At 44.1% G+C, this 22,288-nt stretch overlaps 1 protein-coding gene across 1 annotated transcript in view; it reads right to left on the bottom strand.

Moving 5' to 3' along the window:
- Window positions 1-243: 243 nt before the first annotated feature.
- LOC124796121 overlaps window positions 244-22,288 on the bottom strand; it is a 387,418-nt gene continuing 365,373 nt past the window's right edge. The window contains exons 8-9 of the mRNA XM_047260211.1: window positions 8,804-9,003; window positions 244-1,567 (exon numbers count right to left, since the gene is read on the bottom strand). Of these exons, the coding sequence (XP_047116167.1) occupies window positions 1,439-1,567; window positions 8,804-9,003 (329 nt within the window). The 3' untranslated portion in view covers window positions 244-1,438. The remainder of the gene's footprint in view (window positions 1,568-8,803; window positions 9,004-22,288) is intronic.

Raw genomic sequence — 22,288 nt, 5'->3', positions numbered from 1 at the left:
TCAATAAAGTTTCCCCTTCCTGGGACAATGAATTCACGGTGTTCTTATTTCAATTTCCAGGAGTGTATTTCGACCTTTTGGGTTCACTGTCCACAGACATTAACAGTCAATAGGAGTGAGAAGCCAACAAATGGACATTTCAAATATATTAAACATGAAATTATTTGTTTGTGAAAACGTAATAGAGTAAAAAATCAAATTGTCAGCGCTTACCAGCCGTAAACATATTTTTATTTCAGTTGTTTTATTATAATTGTAAACATATGACATTTAGTTACCTAAGTATTATACCAAACTCTGCTAAAATATATATATATATTTTTTTCCTCACTTTGTAACGATACACACTATCATCAAAACCCCATCAAAATATTCTGCGAAGAACGGTGGGCTTGACTCTTCAGAGAAAATATTTGATGAGATTTCATGTATACAAATATTATAGTATGTTGGCATATACTTTATTTCATATTATCTAGTCTTTGGTATAATAAAATAAATGTACAAAATCTACAATTTCTCTAAACTGTTTCCATTTCCTTGTAGTTTGCTGTTACATTTATTACAGTTATCTCACGAACAGTTGCAAACAAATGGGCATATCAAGACCATATGAAGTATACTGCTTATGATGGAAATTATGATGAATATTATAACACTTTCAGGAAAGGCTGATGTGATGTTACTTTTTCGTGCAAGCAGCCATGTTTAACGTAGAGTACTGCACCGAAAACTGCCAGTAAATGGTAAAGAATTCCCCGCTTTTCTGTTGACTGTGTCTCGTCTCCACTTCCGTACTTCTTAGCTCACAAAGACAGCGTTACTCATTCAGTGATTATTTTATACCTTGGATTTTGTTTATGGTAACTTATTTAAGATACCACTTTCAATTTTTCCTTCTCTTTTCTGGGCATAATTTCGTCTGTCAAAAAGGATGTAAAACGATACTGCATTGCTTATGTGGCTTTGTAAATGTGAGAGAGGAAATGTACTTGTCGGTTCAATATGTGTGCTTTTCATTGGTCACGCGAAAAATCCGTCTAACAATTGAATGGGTAATGTAGCTACTACCATAAAATACTTCAGTAACTCACATCAGCAATCATAACTTCTGGATTTCTTTTCTCACGGTTGTAAACTAGACGTAAGATGTATTCAGACCTTCTCCATCCTGACTTGTACTCGTTTACCAGCTTGTTCCTGATCTCGACGCGAGGAATATGTATACTTATTTTTCAGTCAAACAGTATCCTGGGAATGTAACATGGGTTTAACACACATGGGAATACACCGAAGGGTTCTGCGACATCAGCAATTAGACTGTGATGGGGAGGGAACATCGAGCACAGACACACATAGATAGGGTGCTACACGTGGGAACAGCAGGCAGCCGTCCAGCCGGCAGCTGTCTTTGTGATCAGGCGTTGGCCCAGCCACGTCACATGCCCCTCACGGCCCCGTCCGCAGCGCTGACGTCACCTGCGAGGATCTTCCGCACCCGATCCTGATCGGCTTCTCGCGCGGAGTGCAGCTTAGCTTCCAGAGCAGCCAGGGTTTTTGTCTCCTCCTGAAACGGAGAAGCACAGTTTGTCGTCTCGCTGAACGAGCGAAATAAGGGAAGTAGTTTTCTCGCTGTTGCTTGTAGCTACTGTTACGTCTGCCACAGACGGCCCCTGCCAGGCAGACTACACTCAAGACACCCCTGTGCACCATATAACATACATAAGCACTTGCAGAGGCAACCAAGAGGAAAACAATTCTTCAAAACAAACAGAACTTGCTAGAGACCAATGCGAACCTTTGTTTGCAGACACAAGGAAAGTTGAAGTACTCCGCCAACCTCCGCCGGCTTTATAAGACCAGCACAGCAGCAATAGAGCTAGTTCCTCGCCGAGCTTGCAGCAGCTCCGACGGACCTCACCGACGCTCTTGATGAATGGTTCTCTACATGTTATTTGTTTTCTTTGTGTGTATGTAGTGATTGTTCGAGAAGTGTAGTTCAGTTTCAATAAACGACATTATACTGAGTGTACTCTTCAGCTACTCAGCTTTTTATTTTCACAGAGTAGAGCAACCCCCCCCCCCCATTTCCCTCCAACTCCTCGCCAAACATAAACTCGGAGTTCAATTTTTCTTGGGAGAGCAACAACTTTGTGTAAGGCGAATGTCATAATTGGAAAGTTTCTCCAAACAGAATCCCAATTAGGACTCCTTGTCTCTAATTCCCAGTTTTTGGAAAATTTGACTGAAGAGAACGAAATTCTACAACTCACAAAGGTGCTCTCACTGGTTGGAAATGAAGCATGCAATATGAAAAAAAATGTTTTGCATCACCTCTGTTCCGAGAGTTCTGGAACCTGTACAGAAAATTTGAATACAGATCAACATAAACATCATACCCGCCCTTTTCATTGCTCACGAAAACCACACTTTTCATGTGGTACCACCATACAGCGAGACCTTCACAGGTGGTGGTCCAGATTGCTATACACACCAGCACTTCTAATACGCAGTAGCACGTCCTGTTGCACTGATGTATGCCTGTATTCGTCGTGGCATGCTATCCACAAGTTCATCAAGGCACAGTTGGACCAGATTGTCCCACTCCTCAACGGAGATTCGGCGTAGATCCCTCAGGGTGGTTGGTGGGTCACGTCGTCCATAAACAACCCTCTTCAGTCTATCCCAGGCATGTTAGATAGGGTTAATGTCTGGAGAACATGCTAACCACTCTATTGGATCGATGCGTTATCCTGAAGGAAGTCATTCACAAGATGTGCACAATGGGGGTCCGATTTATCATCCATGAAGACGAACGGATTGTCAGTATAATGATAATATTCTTGCACTACCGGTCGGAGGTTGGCATTCACGTATCGTACAGCCGTTACGGTGACTTCCATGACCACCAGCGGCGTACGTCGGCCCCACATAACGCCACCCCAAAACATCAGGGAACATCCATCTTGCTGCACTCGCTGAACAGTGGCCTCAGGCGTTCAGCCTGACCGGGTTGCCTTCAAACACGTCTCCGACGATTGTCTGATTGAAGGCATATGCGACACTCATCGTTGAAGAGAGTGCTATGCCAATGCTGAACGATCCATTCGGCATGTTGTTGGGCCCATATGTACTGCACTGCATGGTTTCGCGGTTGCAAAGATGGGTCTCACCATGGACGTCGGGAGTGAAGTTGCGCATCATGCGGCGTATTGCGCACAGTTTGAGTCGTATCACGACGTCCTGTGGGTGCAAAAACGCATTATTCAACATGGTGGCGTTGCTGTCAGGGTTCCTTCAAGCCATAATCAGCAGGTAGTGGTCATCTACTGCAGTAGTATTCCTTGGGCGGCCTGAGCGAGGCGTATCATTGACAGTTCCTGTTTCTCTGTATCTCCTCCATGTCTGAAAAACATCGCTTTGGTTCACTCCGAGACGCCCCGACACTTCCCTTGTTGAGAGTCCTTCCGCACAAAGTAACAATGCGGATGCTATCGAACCGCGGTATTGATCGTCTAGGCATGATTCAACTACAGACAATACTTGCCGTGTACCTCCTTCGTGGTGGAATGACTCGAACTGATCGGCTGTCGGACCCCCTCCGTCTAATAGGCGCTGCTCATGCACGGTTATTTACATCCTTGGGTGGGGTTCAAATGGTTCAAATGGCTCTGAGCACTATGGGACTTAACATCTGAGGTCATCAGTCCCCTAGAACTTAGAACTACTTAAACCTAGCTAACCTAAGGACATCACTCACGTCCATGCTCGAGGCAGGATTCGAACCTGCGACCGTAACAATCGCGCGGTTCCAGACTGAAGCGCCTAGAACCGCTCGCCTGGGAGGGGTTAGAGACACCTATGAACAGCGAAAGGGATTGTGTCTGTGATACAATATCCACAGTCAACGTCTATCTTCTGGGGTTCTGGGAACCAGGGTGATACAAAACTTTTTTTGATGTGTGTACATAGTGGATGTATGGCTATGGGTTGTAGATTCATGGTTGACGACATACGAAAATTTGGGTCGTGCATAGGTGGCCAAATGACGTCGTCACGGTAGCTCAGCGTGTTCGTTCAGAGGGTTAGCTGCCCTGCGTAACAAAAAAACTGAGTGAAAGGATGAACGACGAACTTGAACGCGTGTTATGGGACATCCGCCCCGAACGCGACAACGAACAGTAACTAACAAAATGAGATTAAAGAAAACGGTAGGGTGTCGCTCGTGATAAGCGGAAAATCCGGGTTCGAGTCCCGGTCTGGCACAATTTTCATTGTTCTCATTCCACTCTACATTGTCTGTTGTCCACATTCTTAATTGCGAATGCATTTAATGCAAAAAACATGTGATAGGTACGAGAAGGACTCATGCTCCAAGTGTTGAGCACAAACTGTTGGTCTTCTGATTGCTATGGGTCTGTTTAACGACTGTCATTTTTTGTTTGTAGTTCACTGTTGCTGTCCGAGTTTACATATTGTCGTTTGGAGACAGCGAGTGGAGCTGCGAACGCTACAAAACGGAGTGCAAAGTGGAGAAATTGAAACATTTGCGACATATTTTTCGGTCTGAGTTCAACAGAGGGGTGACGGCTGCGGAGGCAGCCAGAAACATTTATGCCATGTACTGGCATACTGCCATCGGGCAAAGCACGGCAACGAAACGGTTTTCTCATTGTAAGGAGTGTCATTTTGACATTAGTGACTCTCCACCTTTGGGACTAGATGAAGACCGTTGAAACGCCTTAATCCACAGTGATCCATCGTAGTGTACTCTATAACTGGCAAATGTGATGAACGTGTGTTCATTCATCATCGTGTGACATTTTCATGCTATGGGGTGGCTCAAAAGTCGGGTTGTATGGGCACCTCATGCGCTAAGTCAAACTCACAAAAAATATATGCATCTCTGCTTGCGCGTCATCAATTGGTTCGTGAACAGCACCGACCACTCCTGTCCTGTATCATTACTGGTGATGAGAAATGGTGTCTTTATGCTAATATAAAGAAAAGAAAGGATGATTTAGGCCAAAAATACTAGCAGCGCCCCATACAAAGACCTACGCTCATCCACAAAAGATAATGTTGTGCATATTGTGGTGTGGTGTACTACGAATGGCTGGCCCAAGGCCTAACCATCACTGTTGACATTTATTCTGAACTGAGACGTCTTGCCGACGCAATCCACGACCAGCGACCAGGAAGACATCGTGCAGTGATCTTACTCTAGGATAACGGCAGCCCGCATTCTGCTACAGTGACAAAAAGCACTATAGAGAAGTTATATTGGGAATTCATTTAGCGCCCACCTTATTCACCTCACCTTGGCCCTTAGATTTTCATCTTTTCCACATTTTATCAAACTGACTGCAAGGAACTTCCTTTCCTGATGTAAATGCGCTCCGAAAATGGCTGTAAGATTTCTTCGCCTCAAAATCACATGATTTCTACAGTCTCGGAATCTAAAAGTTACCCCAGCGTTGGCAAACTGTCGTAAATAGTGAAGGAGAATATATTATTGATGATTAAAGTCTGTGTATGTGAATCTGTTCCGTTTATTAATGTTATGGAAAAATACTTCAAACTTATGTATCATCATAGCAGATAGCTCATCCAACCCAGGAATCGAGCATCTTGATTTTTGCCACTTCTGCCAGGATGTCAGTCCCGGCACTTCCAAAACTTTCCAGAATGTTTCAAATTTAAGTTTGATTTTTTGTGTAATTTCACACTCGCTATCGTAATTTTTCAATTTTTTTTATTAATTTTGGAGTTATATTGACATGTTATCCTAGCTGCCAATAGCAGATGTGATGATTTTGCATTCCTTCGTCCCTGTTGTGATTACTGGTAAGATTTGACGGAAGTCTCCAAAGAAGGAAATGGTACAGTAGGACGTGTGGCTATTGTCAAGAAAATGTCAAATTGTTTTGTGGAATGCTACAACGGATGTTTAATGGGCTATTCGAACGTCATCCCAAACAATGGTCCGCCCCCTTAAGTGAGCGTTCAGCGTGTCTGACTGTCATTCTGCGGGCCCGTATTCAATTCCCGGCCAGGTCGGAGATTTTCTCGGCTAGAGGACTGGGTATTGTGTTGTCATCATAATCATTTCATCATCATCGACACACTAGTCACTCAGTGTGGCGTCAACGGAAAAAACTTGCAACTCGGCGGCCGAATTTCCCCAGGTGAGGCCTCGCAGGCTTCAGTGCCACAGGATCATTTTGTTTAAAAGAAAATGGTTCTGAGCACTATGGGACTTAACATCTGAGGTCATTAGTCCCCTAGAACTTAGAACTACTTAAACCTAACTAACCTAAGGACATCACACACATCCATGCCCGAGGCAGGATTCGAACCTGCGACCGTACCGGCCGCGCGGTTTCAGACTGAAGCGCCTAGATCCGCTCGGCCGCACTAGCCGGCTGTTAGGACTCAAACTGTGCGCAATACGCTGCACTATGCGCAACTTCACTCCCGACTTCCATGGCCAGGTCCATCTTTGCAACCATGACAGCATGTAACGCGGTACAGATGGGCCCAACAACATGCCGAATCGACCCCACTGGATTGGCATCACGTTCTCTTCACCGATGAGTGTCGAATATGCCTTCAACCAGACAATCTTCGAAGACGAGTTAGGAGGCAACCCGGTCAGGATCAAAGCCTTAGACACACTGTCCAGTGAGTGCAGCAAGGTGGAGGTTCCCTACTGTTTTGGGGTGGCATTATGTGTGGCCGACGTACGCCGCTGGTGGTCATGAGAGGCACCGTAACGGCTGTACGATACGTGAATGCCAACCTCCGACCGGTAGTGCAAGAATATTATCATTATACTGACAATCCGTTCGTCTTCATGGATGATAAATCGGACCCCCATTCTGCACATCTTGTGAATGACTTCCTTCAGGATAACGCATCGATCCAATAGAGTGGTTAGCATGTTCTCCAGACATTAACCCTATCTAACATGCCTGGGATAGATTTAAAAGGGCTGATTATGGACGACGTGACCGACCAACCACTCTTAGGGATGTGCGTTGAATCACCGTTGAGGAGTGGGACAATCTGGATCACACTGGCTAGATGAACGTGTGGTTAGTATGCCGGTACTCTCGGAACCGCGGTGATGCAAAACTCTTTTTGATATGTGAACTTAGTCTCTGAGTCAAGGCGCTGGGATACATGCTCACGGAGCAGCAGATATATTAGACATGGTGTACTGTCGGTATTCTCGTACGTTGTATATCTATAGTCATCCTAACTGGGCATAAGAAGAACTGATGTTGTCGAACAGATGAATATCGCAGATGGAACATGTAAGTAATCGTGGTAAGAGTTTTCGCTACTCGAGTTGGATTACATTGCAGTAGTGTACGAGGTATGATCAAAAAGTAACGGGAATTTTTCTTTTCCTTAAAGAACCTCTATTTATTTATAGAGATCAGCTTTGTCCCCTTCAAAGTAATTCAAGTCAAATTTAATAATCTTGTGTCAGCGCTTTTTCCAATCTTGGAAGCACTTCTGAAACTCACTTTTCGTCGTTGTGTTCAGCTTCTTTGGCGATTCTGTTTTTATCTCATCAGTAGTGGGGGAAACGACGTTCTCTTCAACCTCGGAAAAAGAAAGAAGTCGCGGGGGCCTTGTCTGGCTAGTGCGGTGACTGAGGCAAAATAACGATTTCGTTATCTTGCCAAAATATCAAGAACAAGCACTGAGATGTGAGCGGGTACACACCGTGATGCTATTTCCACTAGTTGTTTTGCCAGAACTCTGATCATTTTCTTCAGATGGTTTCACGCAAACGGCCCATAATTTCTAGGTGGTATTCCTTATAGACTGCACGACCATAAGGCAGGAACTCATGATCCACTGTTCCATTTTAATCGAAGAAAACAGTGAGAAGGGCCGTCACAAGTGCTCGTACTTGACGAAATTTCTTTCGTTCTTAGCTCTTCATGCATTTTTCATTGGGACCACTGGACTACGGTTTCGACGTTATACCCGTATACCCCTGTTCCGTCGCCTGTTATTAAGATAATCTGCATCGTTGTCGATTTCAGTCAGAAACTCCTGAGCGATGTCTACGCGACGTCCGTTTTGGACGAGATTCAACAATTTCGGAACAAACTTTGCTGCTACACGTTTCATGCCAGAACATCCAGAAAAATTGCTTGGCATGAGCCATCCACAAGCATATCCATGAGGATATGCCGAAATCATCAGCAACTTGTCTGATGGTGATTCGGCAATTTTCCAGAACCATTTTCTTTACTTCGTCCACATTCTCGTTACCTTGCCTCATTTACAGTAGGTTCCCCCAAAAGCCACAGTTGACACTTCGAACGCGAAGCTGCACTTTATTTCACTTTTCTAGTCAAAATCAGCGAAAACTCTTTTATCCATGCAGTAAAACATCGCCAAACACTCGAAAACACATATAACGATTTCCACTGTCAACAGCAAAGTAAATATTCAAAACAGCTGAAAATGCAGATATACATCAGCAACATGTGTACCAACAACATGAAAAAAATTTGACGTCGGATGTATGAAATCAGCGAAATTAAAATATTCCCCTTACTTTTTGATCACACCTTGTATGTTCGGTATCTCCTCAGCAGTTGGGAGATGGAAAAAAAATGTGTGAAATCCTATGGGACTTAACTGATAAGGTTAGCAGTCCCTAAGCTTACACACTACTTAACCTAAATTATCCTAAGGACGAACACACACATCCATGCCCGAGGAAGGACTCGAACGTCCGCCGGGATCAGCCGCACAGTGGGAGGTGGAAACTGACCTGCAGCTTGAGCACGTCCCCAAGGTGTTGCCAGAAGCCGCTCTGCATCCCTGCGTTGCCGCTGTCTCTACCTCCGCCGCCTCCGCCGCCCCCGCCCGTCGGCCACCTCGACAGCTGGCGGGCAGCCACCGCCGCCTCCACCAGTTCTTCCTCCAGCGGGTCGCGCATGTGCAGCACCCTCCGGAGCGCCTCCATGTCAACTGAGGAAAACCAGCAGGTAGCTGCAGATCTGCTGCTCACCACTAAGGTGGAAATCAGTATAAAGGCATGGACGTTAGTAGGAAAATGTTCATATGTGCATGCAGTAGTATGAGTTCCAGTACACTCACAAACGTAGTCAAATGGTATCGGATTTTATGTCAGTAGTACAGTATATAAGAAGACATCGACGATACAGGTAATAGACGGTGCCATTCGTTACAAAGGCAATCGGCTCTGTGCGGTGTAGTGTGTGCATATGTGCCTTTCCTGCAGATAGAAAACAGAGACCATTAATGGCCGTGCGTGTTGTGTACATAAGCCATGATTGTGACAATGGGACGGCGAAAACAGTTCTCACGTGATGGAAAAACAAAAATCGGCGCATACAGAGAAATGGGACTCTCTGATCGTCAAACCACCAAGAAGCTGAGCCGTTCAAGCACAGTGATTTATGATTTCGTTAGGTTTCGGACGATAAGAACAGAACGGATAATATGGGCTAAGGAGAAAATTATCTGAGGTGCTGTCCATAAGGATCCTGTATAATCGCATAGTCATTTACAGCATTTCTTTCCTTTACTAATAAATATATGCTATTATTGTCCAAGAAATTTATGTGTTGCAGCTGAATCCTTGGATAGGAGTATCGCCCTGTCCTGGACGCGCTGTGGCTCTGAGCACTATGGGACTCAACATCTGTGGTCATAAGTCCCCCAGAACTTAGAACTACTTAAACCTAACTAACCTAAGGACATCACACACATCCATGCCCGAGGCAGGATTCGAACCTGCGACCGTAGCGGTCACGCGGTTCCAGACTGAAGCGCCTTTAACCGCACGGTCACACCGGCCGGCGGAAGCGGTGTGTAGGTAGTTGGCGAACGTTGATCGAAATGAGAAGGAACAATAGTCTGTAGCTTATATAGTTAGAAAAAGAACACGTGTGCATCTAGATATTACTTTATTTATTCGGTCACTATTGATTTCAAGGTCGAGATCATTTCAAACATTGATGTTCGTGAAGGTGGACGTGCTATTATCGTTGCAATCAACAAAAATATTGTATCTATTGAGGATGACATCGAGTCTGTGAAGTTATCTAGAACTCAAGTTCATCATCGGATGTTTTTAATGGCCATCTAGTAGTTGTAGAATAATTCATAGAAAGTCACCGCTCAGTTGCGTGTAAATACCCCGATCATGGTCTGCCTGCTTAGCTGGGTGGTCAACCGGTACGGTAGCTCAGCGTGTTCGGTCAGAGAGCTGGTGGGCCTCTGTAATAAAAAAACTGAGTGGAAGGATCAACAAAACGAACATGAACGGATGTGATGTGACGTCTGCAAGGACCAAACACAACGAAAAAAAAAGAGGTGGTAACGTGCTAGCCTCATATACAAGCGGGCCAAGGTTCGATCCCCGGGCGGGTTAGAGATTTTCTCCGCTCGGCGACTGGGTATTATGTTGTCCTCATCATCATTTCATCCTCATCACCGGCGCGCAAGTCGCCCAATGTGGCGTCAAATGAAATATGACTCGCACTTGGCAGCCGAACTTCCCCGAATAGGGGCCTCCCGGCCAATGATACCATACGCTCATTTCCATTTACTCCGATCATGCAATATTTTTCGAGCTGACTTTAATGGATGGAACGGAAAGTCAGTCTTGTGAAGCAGCTCTGAACACGTTTCCCGAAATCTGTCTAAAGCAGGTAGTTCGACAATGCACACGAAAAAGAAAAAAATTAGGCCTTGTAGCTACAAACAGACCTGACCTTACAGACAGAGTCAGTATAGGAGCAAGAGTTAATGATCTCAATGTCATAATTGTGAAGATGGTTACTAAAGTTACGAAATTCATCAAGCAGTAGGAGAGTATTTAGACTGGAAAGAGCAAATAATAATGTTTTTTAGGCAATGAACAGACATCATTTAGTTCCAGTATGATGGACGTAGAGGAATTGTGGGCAAAGTTTAAACAGATTAAAAACCTTTATCTGGAGAACTATGTGCCTAGCCAACGGGTTAAGGACGGAAAAGACCCATCATGGCTTAACAACAAAATTCAGAAAATTCTGAGTAAGCAGAGATTGTTGCAATCTGCGGTCAAAAAGAAACCTGCAAATGTCGACAGGCAAAAGTTAGCAGAAATTCGTTCGTCTTTAAAAAGATTCATGGGCACAGCGTACAACTTCCATCGTTACACCTGAGCGAAGAATTTTGCCGAGAACTCGAGAAAATTCTGGTCCTAAGTAAAATAACTAATAGGCTCCATGGCTTCGATGCAGTTACTCGTCGAACACTGTGGCGTGACAGTAGAAGACAGCAAAACGATAGCTGAACTTTTAATTTCCAAGTTTGAAGGTCTGTAAAGACATAGCACTGTTTGACTTCCGCTCAGATTCCAGGGTGGAGGACATACGAATAGGCATCCCTGTAGTTGAGAACCAGCTAAAAGAGTTGAAAATAAGTAAGTTGAAAGGTCAAACTAAATCCCAACTCGGCTTTAGGGTGAGTACCTACGGCATTGGCTCCTTACTCGACTTGCATTTATCGAAAACTCTCGCTCAGCGCAAAGTCCTAAGGGAATGGAAAAAAGCGCAGGTGACTGCTGCCTATAAGAATGATAAAAGAACGACCCGAAATATTACGGACACATATCCTTAAAATTGGTATGCTGCAGACTTCTTGAACATATGAGTTCGAATATAATAAATCTGCTTCAAACGTAAAACCTTCTGTCCACAAATTAGCGCAATTTACAAATCATCGTGGTACGAAGCGCAGCTTGACCTTCCCTCGCACCTTATCCTACAAATCATGACCAAAGCCAATAGGTGGATTCCATATCCCAGAGTTTCCGGCAAGTGTTCAACACGGTGCCCAACTGCAGATTACTAACGAAGTTCCGAGCATACGGAACAGGAATCCAGATATGTGAGTGGCTCGAAGACTTCTTAAGTAATAGAATACAGGGCGTTGTCGACGACTTGTTTCCACCAAGACAAGAGTATGGTCAGAATGCCCCAGGGAAGTGCGTCAGGAACGCTCTTTTTCTCTTCGTACGTAAATGATCTGACTGGTAGGGGGAACAGAAATCTGCTACTGTTGCAGATGACTTTTTTTCAAGAACTAATGTAAACAACAACAGATGTGATGCAAACACTATAGATAAAGATGTTAGTTCCAAGCCGGTGCTGGCACCATTTGTGTAAATAAATAGCGTGCTCGGCATTGGCTGGTTGCTGTTTTGTTCTTTGCAAGAACTGTCTTGTATTCTATGAACAGCCATGACCTCAAAAATATCAGTATCTAGCAAAATAGCAGGAAGAATGTTTTCATTCCAAGTGCCATTAATAGTTAGGCAGTTCGTTTTATTTGTGATATTACATGTAGCCCCTCCGCCCATAAAGTATGGACATTGCTGTCGGCTGGAAGGATTGGACGATATACATAGCTGCACTGCAGGTACAGCCACAGCGGAGGAGTATCTGTTGAGAGGCCAGACAAGTGTGTGGTTCCTCATGAGGGGCAACACCCTTTTCAGTAGCTGCAGGGGTAACAGTCTGGATAATTGACTGATTTGACCTTTTAACTCCAACGAAAACAGCCTGCTGTGCTGGTACTGGGAAAGGCTAAAAGCAGGGGGAAGCTACAGTTGCCTGTAATTCTTCCCGAGGGCATACAGCTCTGCTGTATGGTGAAATGATAATGACGTCCTCTGGGTAAAATACTCCGGAGGTAAAATAGTCACCCTTTCGAATTTGAGGGGGGGGGGGGGGGGGGGAGTGGGGGGGGGATGGGGGAGGGGGGCGGCTACTCAGAAGGATGTCGTTATTAGGAAAATCAAAACTGGCGTTCTACGGCTCTGAGCGTGGAATGTTAGATCCTTTAACCGGGCAGGTAAGTTATAAAATTTAAAAAGGGAAATGGATTGGTTGAAGTTAGATGTAGTGGAAATTTGTGAAGTTCCGTGGCAGAAGGAACAGGTTAAAAAAAAATGGTTCTGAGCACTATGGGACTTAACATCTATGGTCATCAGTCCCCTAGAATTTAGAACTACTTAAACCTAACTAACCTAAGGACATCACACAACACCCAGTCATCGCGAGGCAGGAGGAACAGGATTTCCGGTCATGTGAGTAAAAGGTTACAAATACGAAGTCACAAAAGGGTAATGCAGGAGTGGGTTTAATAACGAATAAGAAAATAGGAATCGGGTAAGGTTCTATGAATAGCATAGTGAACGCATTATCGTAGCAAAGATAGACACCTGCCACAGTAGTACAGGTTTACATGCCAACTATCTCCTCAAATGATGAAGAGATTGAAGAAATTTGTGATAAAAGTGGTTATTCAGAGAATAGGAGACAAAAATTTCACTGTGATGGGGAACTGGAATTCGATAGTGGGAAAAGGAAGAGACGGAAGAATAGTAGGAAAGTATGGACTGTGGGAAAGGAATGAAAGAGGAAGCTACCTGGTCGAATTTAGCACAGAGATTAATTTAATCATCGCTAACTCCTAGTTTAAGAATCGTGAGAGAAAATTGCATACGTGGAAGAGACCTCGAGAAATCAGGAGGTGTAATTATGTCAGAGACAGCAAAAGACTTGGAAGAGCAGTTGAATGGAATGGACAGTGTCTTGAAAGGAGAATATAAGACAAACATCAACATAAACAAAATAAGGCTAATGGAATGCGGACGAATTAAACCAGGCGATGCTGAGATAGATCAGGAAACGAGACGATTCAACAAAGTAACTGATGATGGCCGACGTAGAGAGGATATTAAATGCAGACTAGCAATGACAATCAAATTGCTCCTGAAGAAAACAAACTTGCTAACACTGAATACAAATTTAAGTGTTAGAATGTACTTTCTGGAGGTATTTGGCGTGTAGCCATGTATGGAGGTGAAACATGGACAATTAAAAGTTTAGACGGGAAGAGAATAGAATCTTTTGAAATGTGGCGATAAAGAAGAATGCTGAAGATTACATGGGTAGATCATGTAACTAATGAGGATGTACTGAATGGAATTGTGGAGACAATATATTTGTGGCGCAACTTGACTAAAACAAGGGATCCGTTGATGAGACACGATCTGGAACATCATGGGATCACCAGTTTAATATTGGAGGGAAAGGGTAGGGGAAAAATCGGACAGGAAGACTAAGACATGAATACAGTAAGCAGATTCAGAAGGCTATACGTTCCAGATGTTATTCAGAGTAGCAGAAGCTCGCACAGAACAGGGTATCATGGAGAGCTGCATCAACCCAGTCTTTGGACTGAAGACCACAACAACAACAATGCATGTACAGAAACACAGCATTAATTTTTTAACCAATAAGACTGTAGACAGCAAAAAGCACTTATGTATTTTAAAATTTGGTACCCCAGAAGATACAACAGCTTGGCACTAGAACCATGTGCCATCTAATAAAGCACGTTCAAAAACTTTTTGAGTGGTTTGGCATCTGGATGACGTCTAGGGACATTCAGCAGGGTACGGAGAACACAAAAGCACTGAAATCGTGTTTTTTGAAGAACTGGTAGCTCGAACTTCTTCCCTTTCCATTCGTCATATGATTGTAATGTTACACATTGTCTTTGTTTGACTTGCGTTTTCTTCCACAAACATGTTTCTGACGAAATTTTGGTAGAGACGTTTTTGTGCTGTTAGTGTACTAGGAATTTGGCTGTGGCTTGCGAGCGTATGATTTTGGTTCATGCCGTATATGTGTATACATAAAAAGCACTGGACCCAAAACAGAACCATGTGGGTCAACTCCACCCCCTCACCATACTCCCCTCAGTCTACACACAAAAACAACTCTTTTTACATGCCCTTAGCCAAATTCAGGCATCTTCCCTTTAATGACTAGCACTGTAGTAGTAACCCAATAAACTACAACTATAGTTTAGTCAAGTTGATCGCCGACAATTACAGTGGGCAGGCGTGGCAACTTTGGGGGGGCAAGCTCAAACAATAACGTAACACAATTTTGTAAAAATTTCTATGGCAACATCTCAGTTTCGTCACAGCTCTGCAGACGGCTGTTGTTTTCGCCTGCACCCGTTAGTGCTTCGCAGTTGAAAGCTGGCAACAACGCTTTGAGGTGTCAGAGTTCTTGTTACGCCCGTCTCGACTACGGATGGGAAAAACCGACTAGTTACACAGAGACCGGTATTTTAGTTGCGAATACTGGTATATTTCGATATTTGTTTGCCCTCGGTTACAAAGGTTCTGTTTTTTGCTAGCAGCAAGGTAAAAAAACCGAAATATCAATTAGCCATAGGAGCAGTGCTAAAATTGTTTGTTATTAACTAAACCTTTCTTTGATAAACAGTAGTTTTTTCCATAAAAGTTCCATTGCTCTGAAACATTGCGTTGTAATAGAAAATTGGAAGAGCGATGCGTACTGTTTTAGTAACAATTGCGACAGAACGAGCGACAAACACAAGGCATAGAAATTAGTACAGCATATACTGGGACAATACTTTGACAAATACCATGCGCCGTGGCCTATCAGCCTATTAGATAGCACGTGTGTATGTGCAGGGTGCATGACTTGTCCCACATGCTCTGTATGTCAGCTTTCTACTGTCGTCGTCGAACATCATTTTTATGGCACCATCCCTAATCTCCACAACGGACGTGCGACTTCAGATGAGGAGAAGACTTAAAACATAACAACACATTCACACGTTACGACGAAGACTAGAAAGTAACTGATCTGCTGGCTGTGTCTACGAAATATGCCTTTAACTGCTTGTAGTCCTTGAAAGTGGACAAATTAACACGAAAGATAGAGTTCTTGAACCTCTGTTTTCACCCTTTAGCACTGACTATTAGTAATGCCCAAGTAGTGGTACGATTATCGATTATTATATGATTTTTGAGCACAGTTACAAAAAAAAATCTATTATCAGTAGGAGAATACTGGTGATTTTTTTGTAGCATTCAGCTACTTACCACTTATCTAGAAAAGCAGCGATGGTGGACGGACTAATTTTTCTTTTACTATCGTATTGTAATGAATATATTAAATGTATATATCTTGAAACTGAAGGAGTCAAAATTTTTCAATCTTCTTTCGGTTCTTGCGTTTATTGCAGAAAATAATAGGAACAAAAGACCTAAATTCGGTTACTTCAGAAACCGATTACTGTGAGCGGTTTTAGCAGTCAGGTTAAACTGGTGTTGAAGAAAACCGATATAACTGAAAACCGGTTGATAACCGCCATTCCTAGTCTCGATTGTGATGTAGCAGTGGAAAGGTTATAAAAAAGTATTACCCACGTCTGGAGCGGAGTCAAATGCCCCAAAACTTTCCAGAATGATACTTCTTACGGTCACCGCACTTTCCATGAACTTAACTTTGAGAGAGCATGCATTTCGGATACTAACACCCAAACCACCAGATGTCAAACCTCAGATCAGTACGGAACGTTGTATGTCGACAGAGTACCAACCAAAACACCGATTTAGGTAGTACTATGTACTGTCGTCCAATAGAACAAGTGTAGTCGGTAATTAAAAGCAACACAAGAATTACGAAGCAGAACAAGACCATAACTGTGACTGAAACATACAGCTTACGTGGGAAAGTTGGTAGAGCGTTAGATCGTCGTATTGAGGTTCCTGGGTTCAAATTACAATAACGGTAATTTTGTTTCTGTATTAAGCGTGAAAGTCTTATAAGGTACTATTACTGCTTCCACAAGCGTGAAGCAATTGTTACTTTAGTCTACTGTTCCAACTGTTTATATTTATTCTGTGAAATTACAAATGCATTAGCTGCTTCATCACGATTGGTGTCTGTTCTGTCGCACATGTACGTATGCAAATATCCTCTATAGATTTGCTACTAAAAGGTTTGTTACTAACGAAGTGAAAGGAGGCTGCCAAAAATATCCCGGAAAGTCCTTTTACATGCCAGGAAAATCTTCTCCCATGTAATAGTTTCACGCGTAAACAGTTAAAACAACAGCGGGCTTTGAACGCGGGATATTTGGTACGACGACTTCACACGCTAACAACACACCCGCACTAGGTATACGAAATGAGCATTTACAGAAACGCTTTTCCCGTGCTCTATAGTTCTAGCGTTACTTTTATTTACCGTTTACGCATGTTCTACTGGACGACAACACACGGCAAGAACTAAATCGGTGTTTTGCTTCGTACCCTACCTACATACAAACTTTGGTACTGACCTGAGTATCTGACATCTGGAGGTTTGGTGTAAGGTAACAGCGGCCTAGGGTTGGGCAAATTTATATATATATATATATATATATATATATATATATATATATATATATATATATATCCCTATCCTAGGCCGCGATATATATATACACTCCTGGAAATGGAAAAAAGAACACATTGACACCGGTGTGTCAGACCCACCATACTTGCTCCGGACACTGCGAGAGGGCTGTACAAGCAATGATCACACGCACGGCACAGCGGACACACCAGGAACCGCGGTGTTGGCCGTCGAATGGCGCTAGCTGCGCAGCATTTGTGCACCGCCGCCGTCAGTGTCAGCCAGTTTTCCGTGGCATACGGAGCTCCATCGCAGTCTTTAACACTGGTAGCATGCCGCGACAGCGTGGACGTGAACCGTATGTGCAGTTGACGGACTTTGAGCGAGGGCGTATAGTGGGCATGCGGGAGGCCGGGTGGACGTACCGCCGAATTGCTCAACACGTGGGGCGTGAGGTCTCCACAGTACATCGATGTTGTCGCCAGTGGTCGGCGGAAGGTGCACGTGCCCGTCGACCTGGGACCGGACCGCAGCGACGCACGGATGCACGCCAAGACCGTAGGATCCTACGCAGTGCCGTAGGGGACCGCACCGCCACTTCCCAGCAAATTAGGGACACTGTTGCTCCTGGGGTATCGGCGAGGACCATTCGCAACCGTCTCCATGAAGCTGGGCTACGGTCCCGCACACCGTTAGGCCGTCTTCCGCTCACGCCCCAACATCGTGCAGCCCGCCTCCAGTGGTGTCGCGACAGGCGTGAATGGAGGGACGAATGGAGACGTGTCGTCTTCAGCGATGAGAGTCGCTTCTGCCTTGGTGCCAATGATGGTCGTATGCGTGTTTGGCGCCGTGCAGGTGAGCGCCACAATCAGGACTGCATACGACCGAGGCACACAGGGCCAACACCCGGCATCATGGTGTGGGGAGCGATCTCCTACACTGGCCGTACACCACTGGTGATCGTCGAGGGAACACTGAATAGTGCACGGTACATCCAAACCGTCATTGAACCCATCGTTCTACCATTCCTAGACCGGCAAGGGAACTTGCTGTTCCAACAGGACAATGCACGTCCGCTTGTATCCCGTGCCACCCAATGTGCTCTAGAAGGTGTAAGTCAACTACCCTGGCCAGCAAGATCTCCGGATCTGTCCCCCATTGAGCATGTTTGGGACTGGATGAAGCGTCGTCTCACGCGGTCTGCACGTCCAGCACGAACGCTGGTCCAACTGAGGCGCCAGGTGGAAATGGCATGGCAAGCCGTTCCACAGGACTACATCCAGCATCTCTACGATCGTCTCCATGGGAGAATAGCAGCCTGCATTGCTGCGAAAGGTGGATATACACTGTACTAGTGCCGACATTGTGCATGCTCTGTTGCCTGTGTCTATGTGCCTGTGGTTCTGTCAGTGTGATCATGTGATGTATCTGACCCCAGGAATGTGTCAATAAAGTTTCCCCTTCCTGGGACAATGAATTCACGGTGTTCTTATTTCAATTTCCAGGAGTGTATATATACTATCGATAGTGTAGGTATTATAGAGTCAAAAATATCGACATTTCGACTTGTCGATAGATATTTAAGATATTTACATAAATTTTAAAAAACTGATCGGAGTCTCAGAAATTATTAACAAACATTTAAATTTGATAACACTTTATTAGAGCGAACATTTACCAATAAATTCACGATGTGCTATAAAGACACTTATCTACAAGAAACTACTTAATGCAACCAATAATCATCACCGCTAGTTATTAACAGAACTCTTAGTTTAATACGGTCTCTGTCAGTCTCCTTCCACTCTTCCGGACGGAGCAGAAGAGACTTGCCATGTTACGTATTTTTGAGCAGTTTCCGACAAACCCGGTGTGAAATGAGGAATAAACATTTCAGACAACAGAGTCCACTTTCCATTAAATACCAGTGCATTAATATGTGTGATTTTTATGCCGAGCGTACGATACTTTTGCACTGCGTCTATCTTTTCTTCAACCAGTCAGCCAGGGAGTAAGAGAAGTGGACTTTCTTCCTCATAGACGGGAACAGGGTGTAATAAAATCATTCTCATAAAGTGATGTCACCGAATGTGTGCATTTTGCGTCTTCAATCTATCATTTGCAGTGGTACAAATGACTCACGGAAGTAACAAGCTGTAGTGAATTTGCAGTATAGATACATTCATGATCAAATCTGGTGCTCATTTGTAGAACTGAAAATGAAATTAAATTAAGTCCATTGTAAGACATATATTTTCAGGTAGCAAAGATTGGTAGTAATTGTAATGGGCAAGAAATCTAGTTCCCATGAGCCGACTTCTTGCCTACAAATCAGGAAAAAGCGGACAATAAATCAATAATATATAGCTTTCGATATTCAGTATTTAATATCGATTAATCGATATATACCGGGTGATCAAAAAGTCAGTATAAAATTGAAAACTCAATAAATCATGGAATAATGTAGACAGAGAAGTAAAAATTGACACACATGCTTGGAATGACATGGGGTTTTATTAGAAACCAAAGAAATCAAAGTTCACAAAATGTCCTACAGATGGTGCTGGACAGCAAAACGTCAGTGACTGCGCATGACAATCGTGTATAAAAGGAGCTGTAATGAGAGAATCAGATGCGCCAGCAGTCGCAGCATGTTGACGTTACCTAAAAAGGCGCTTTTAGTGAAGCTGTATTATCAGAATGGGGAATGTGCTAGTTCAGCGTTACGATCCTATTGCCATAGGAAGGGGATTCGAACGGGTAAAGGTCCGTTGACAAATGCAGCTATGGTGAGAATGATTTCGAAGTTCGAAGCCACGGGTTGTTTAGACTGTAGACCCCGTAGTGGGCGACCGAGCACAAGGCGTAATGCTGCTGAGACAGTTCAGGAAGAAATGGAGACCGTAGCGGGTTCGTCTATGCACGGAGAAGTCAGCGCTAGTGCAGTCGCACGTCGCACCGGCATTCCATACACTACTGTTTGGTTGGCATTTAGGCGTACCCTCCGATGCCATCCGTACAAAATCCATCGGCATCATGAACTGTTACCTGGCGATTTAGTGAAGCGGAGGGCATTTGCGGTGTGGATGTTTCAAAAGATGGCGGAAGATGACGATTAGTTGAGTAACGTGTTGTGGACCGACGAAGCTCATTTCACGCTCCGAGGGTCTGTCAACGCCCACAACTGTAGAATTTGGGCTACCGAAAATCCTAGCACTGTCGCGGAAACTCCATTGCACGACGAGGAAGTCACTGTATGGGTTGGATTTACCGCATCTACCGTTATAGGGCCTTTTTTCTTGGAGGGAATGCGTGATTCTCGTTTTGTAACTGCTACCGTGACGGGTGAGAGGTACGCCGACATGTTACAGAATCGCATCATCACCAGCCTGGCTGATAAACACCTGCTGGAACGTACGATGTTTATGCAGGATGGCGCTGCACGCCATATTGCTAGACGCGTGAAAGATCTCTTGCGCGCGTCGTTTGGTGATGATCGTGTGCTCAGCCGCCACTGTCGTCATGCTTGGCCTCCCAAGTCCACAGACCTCAATCCGTGCGATCATTGGCTTTGAGGCTACGTGAAGTCGCAAGTGTATCGTGATCGACCGACATCTTTAGGGATGCTGAAAGAAAACATCCGACGCCAGTGCCTCACCATAACTACGAACATGCTTCACAGTGCTGTTCACAACATTATTCCTCGACTACAGCTATTGTTGAGAATGATGGTGGACATATTGAGCATTTCCTGTAAAGAACATCATCTTTGCTTTGTCTTACATGCCGGCCACAGTGGCCGTGCGGTTCTAGGCGCTACAGACCGGAACCGAGCGACCGCTACGGTCGCAGGTTCGAATCCTGCCTCGGGCATGGATGTGTGTGATGTCCTTAGGTTAGTTAGGTTTAATTAGTTCTAAGTTCTAGGCGACTGATGACCTCAGAAGTTAAGTCGCATAGTGCTCAGAGCCATTTTTGTCTTACATTGTTATGCTAATTATTGCTATTCTGATCAGATGAAGCGCCATCTGTCGGACATTTTTTGAATGTTTGTATTTTTTTGGTTCTAATAAAACCCCTTGTCATTCCAAGCATGTGTATGAATTTGTACCTCTCTATCTACATTATTCCATGATTTACTCAGTTTTCAAATTTATACTGACATTTTGATCACCCGGTATATATATATATAAAATTTACGTATTGGCGATATACTGCGTGTTACAAAAAGGTATGGCCAACCTTTCAGGAAACATTCCTCACACACAAATAAAGAAAAGATGTTATGTGGACATGTGTCCAGAAACGCTTAATTTCCATGTTAGAGCTCATTTTAGTTTCGCCAGTATGTACTGTATTTCCTCGATTCACAGCCATGTTTTCATACGGGATACTCTACCTGTGCTGCTAGAACATGTGCCTTTACAAGTACGACACAACATGTGGTTCATGCACGACGGAGGTCCTGTACATTTCAGTCGAAGTGTTCGTACGCTTCTCAACAACAAATTCGGTGACCGATGGATTGGTAGATGCGGACCAATTCCATGGCCTCCACGCTCTCCTGACCTCACCCTATTGACTTTCATTTATGGGGGCAATCGAAAGCTCTTGTCTACGCAACCCCGGTACCAAATGTAGAGACTCTTCGTGCTCGTATTGTGGACGGCTGTGATACAATACGCCATTCTCCAGGACTGCATCAGCGCATCAGGGATAACATGTGACGGAGGGTGGATGCATGTATCCTCGCCAATGGAGGATATATTGAACATTTCCTGTAACAAAGTGTTTGTAGTCACGCTGGTACGTTCTGTTGCTGTGTGTTTCCATTCCATGATTAATGTGATTTGAAGAGAAGTAATAAATTGAGCTCTAACACGGAAAGTAAGCATTTGCGGACACATGTCCACATAGCATATTTTCTTTCTTTGTGTGTGAGGAATGTTTCCTGGAAGTTTGGCCGTACCTTTTTGTGACACCCTGTATACCGAAAAAGCTCTGAA

This window comes from Schistocerca piceifrons, chromosome 4, assembly GCF_021461385.2.
Source record: "Schistocerca piceifrons isolate TAMUIC-IGC-003096 chromosome 4, iqSchPice1.1, whole genome shotgun sequence".
NCBI classification, from domain to species: Eukaryota; Metazoa; Arthropoda; class Insecta; order Orthoptera; family Acrididae; genus Schistocerca; species Schistocerca piceifrons.
The sequence above is the reverse complement of the archived record's forward strand: the minus strand, read 5'-3'. Positions and strand labels throughout refer to the sequence as shown.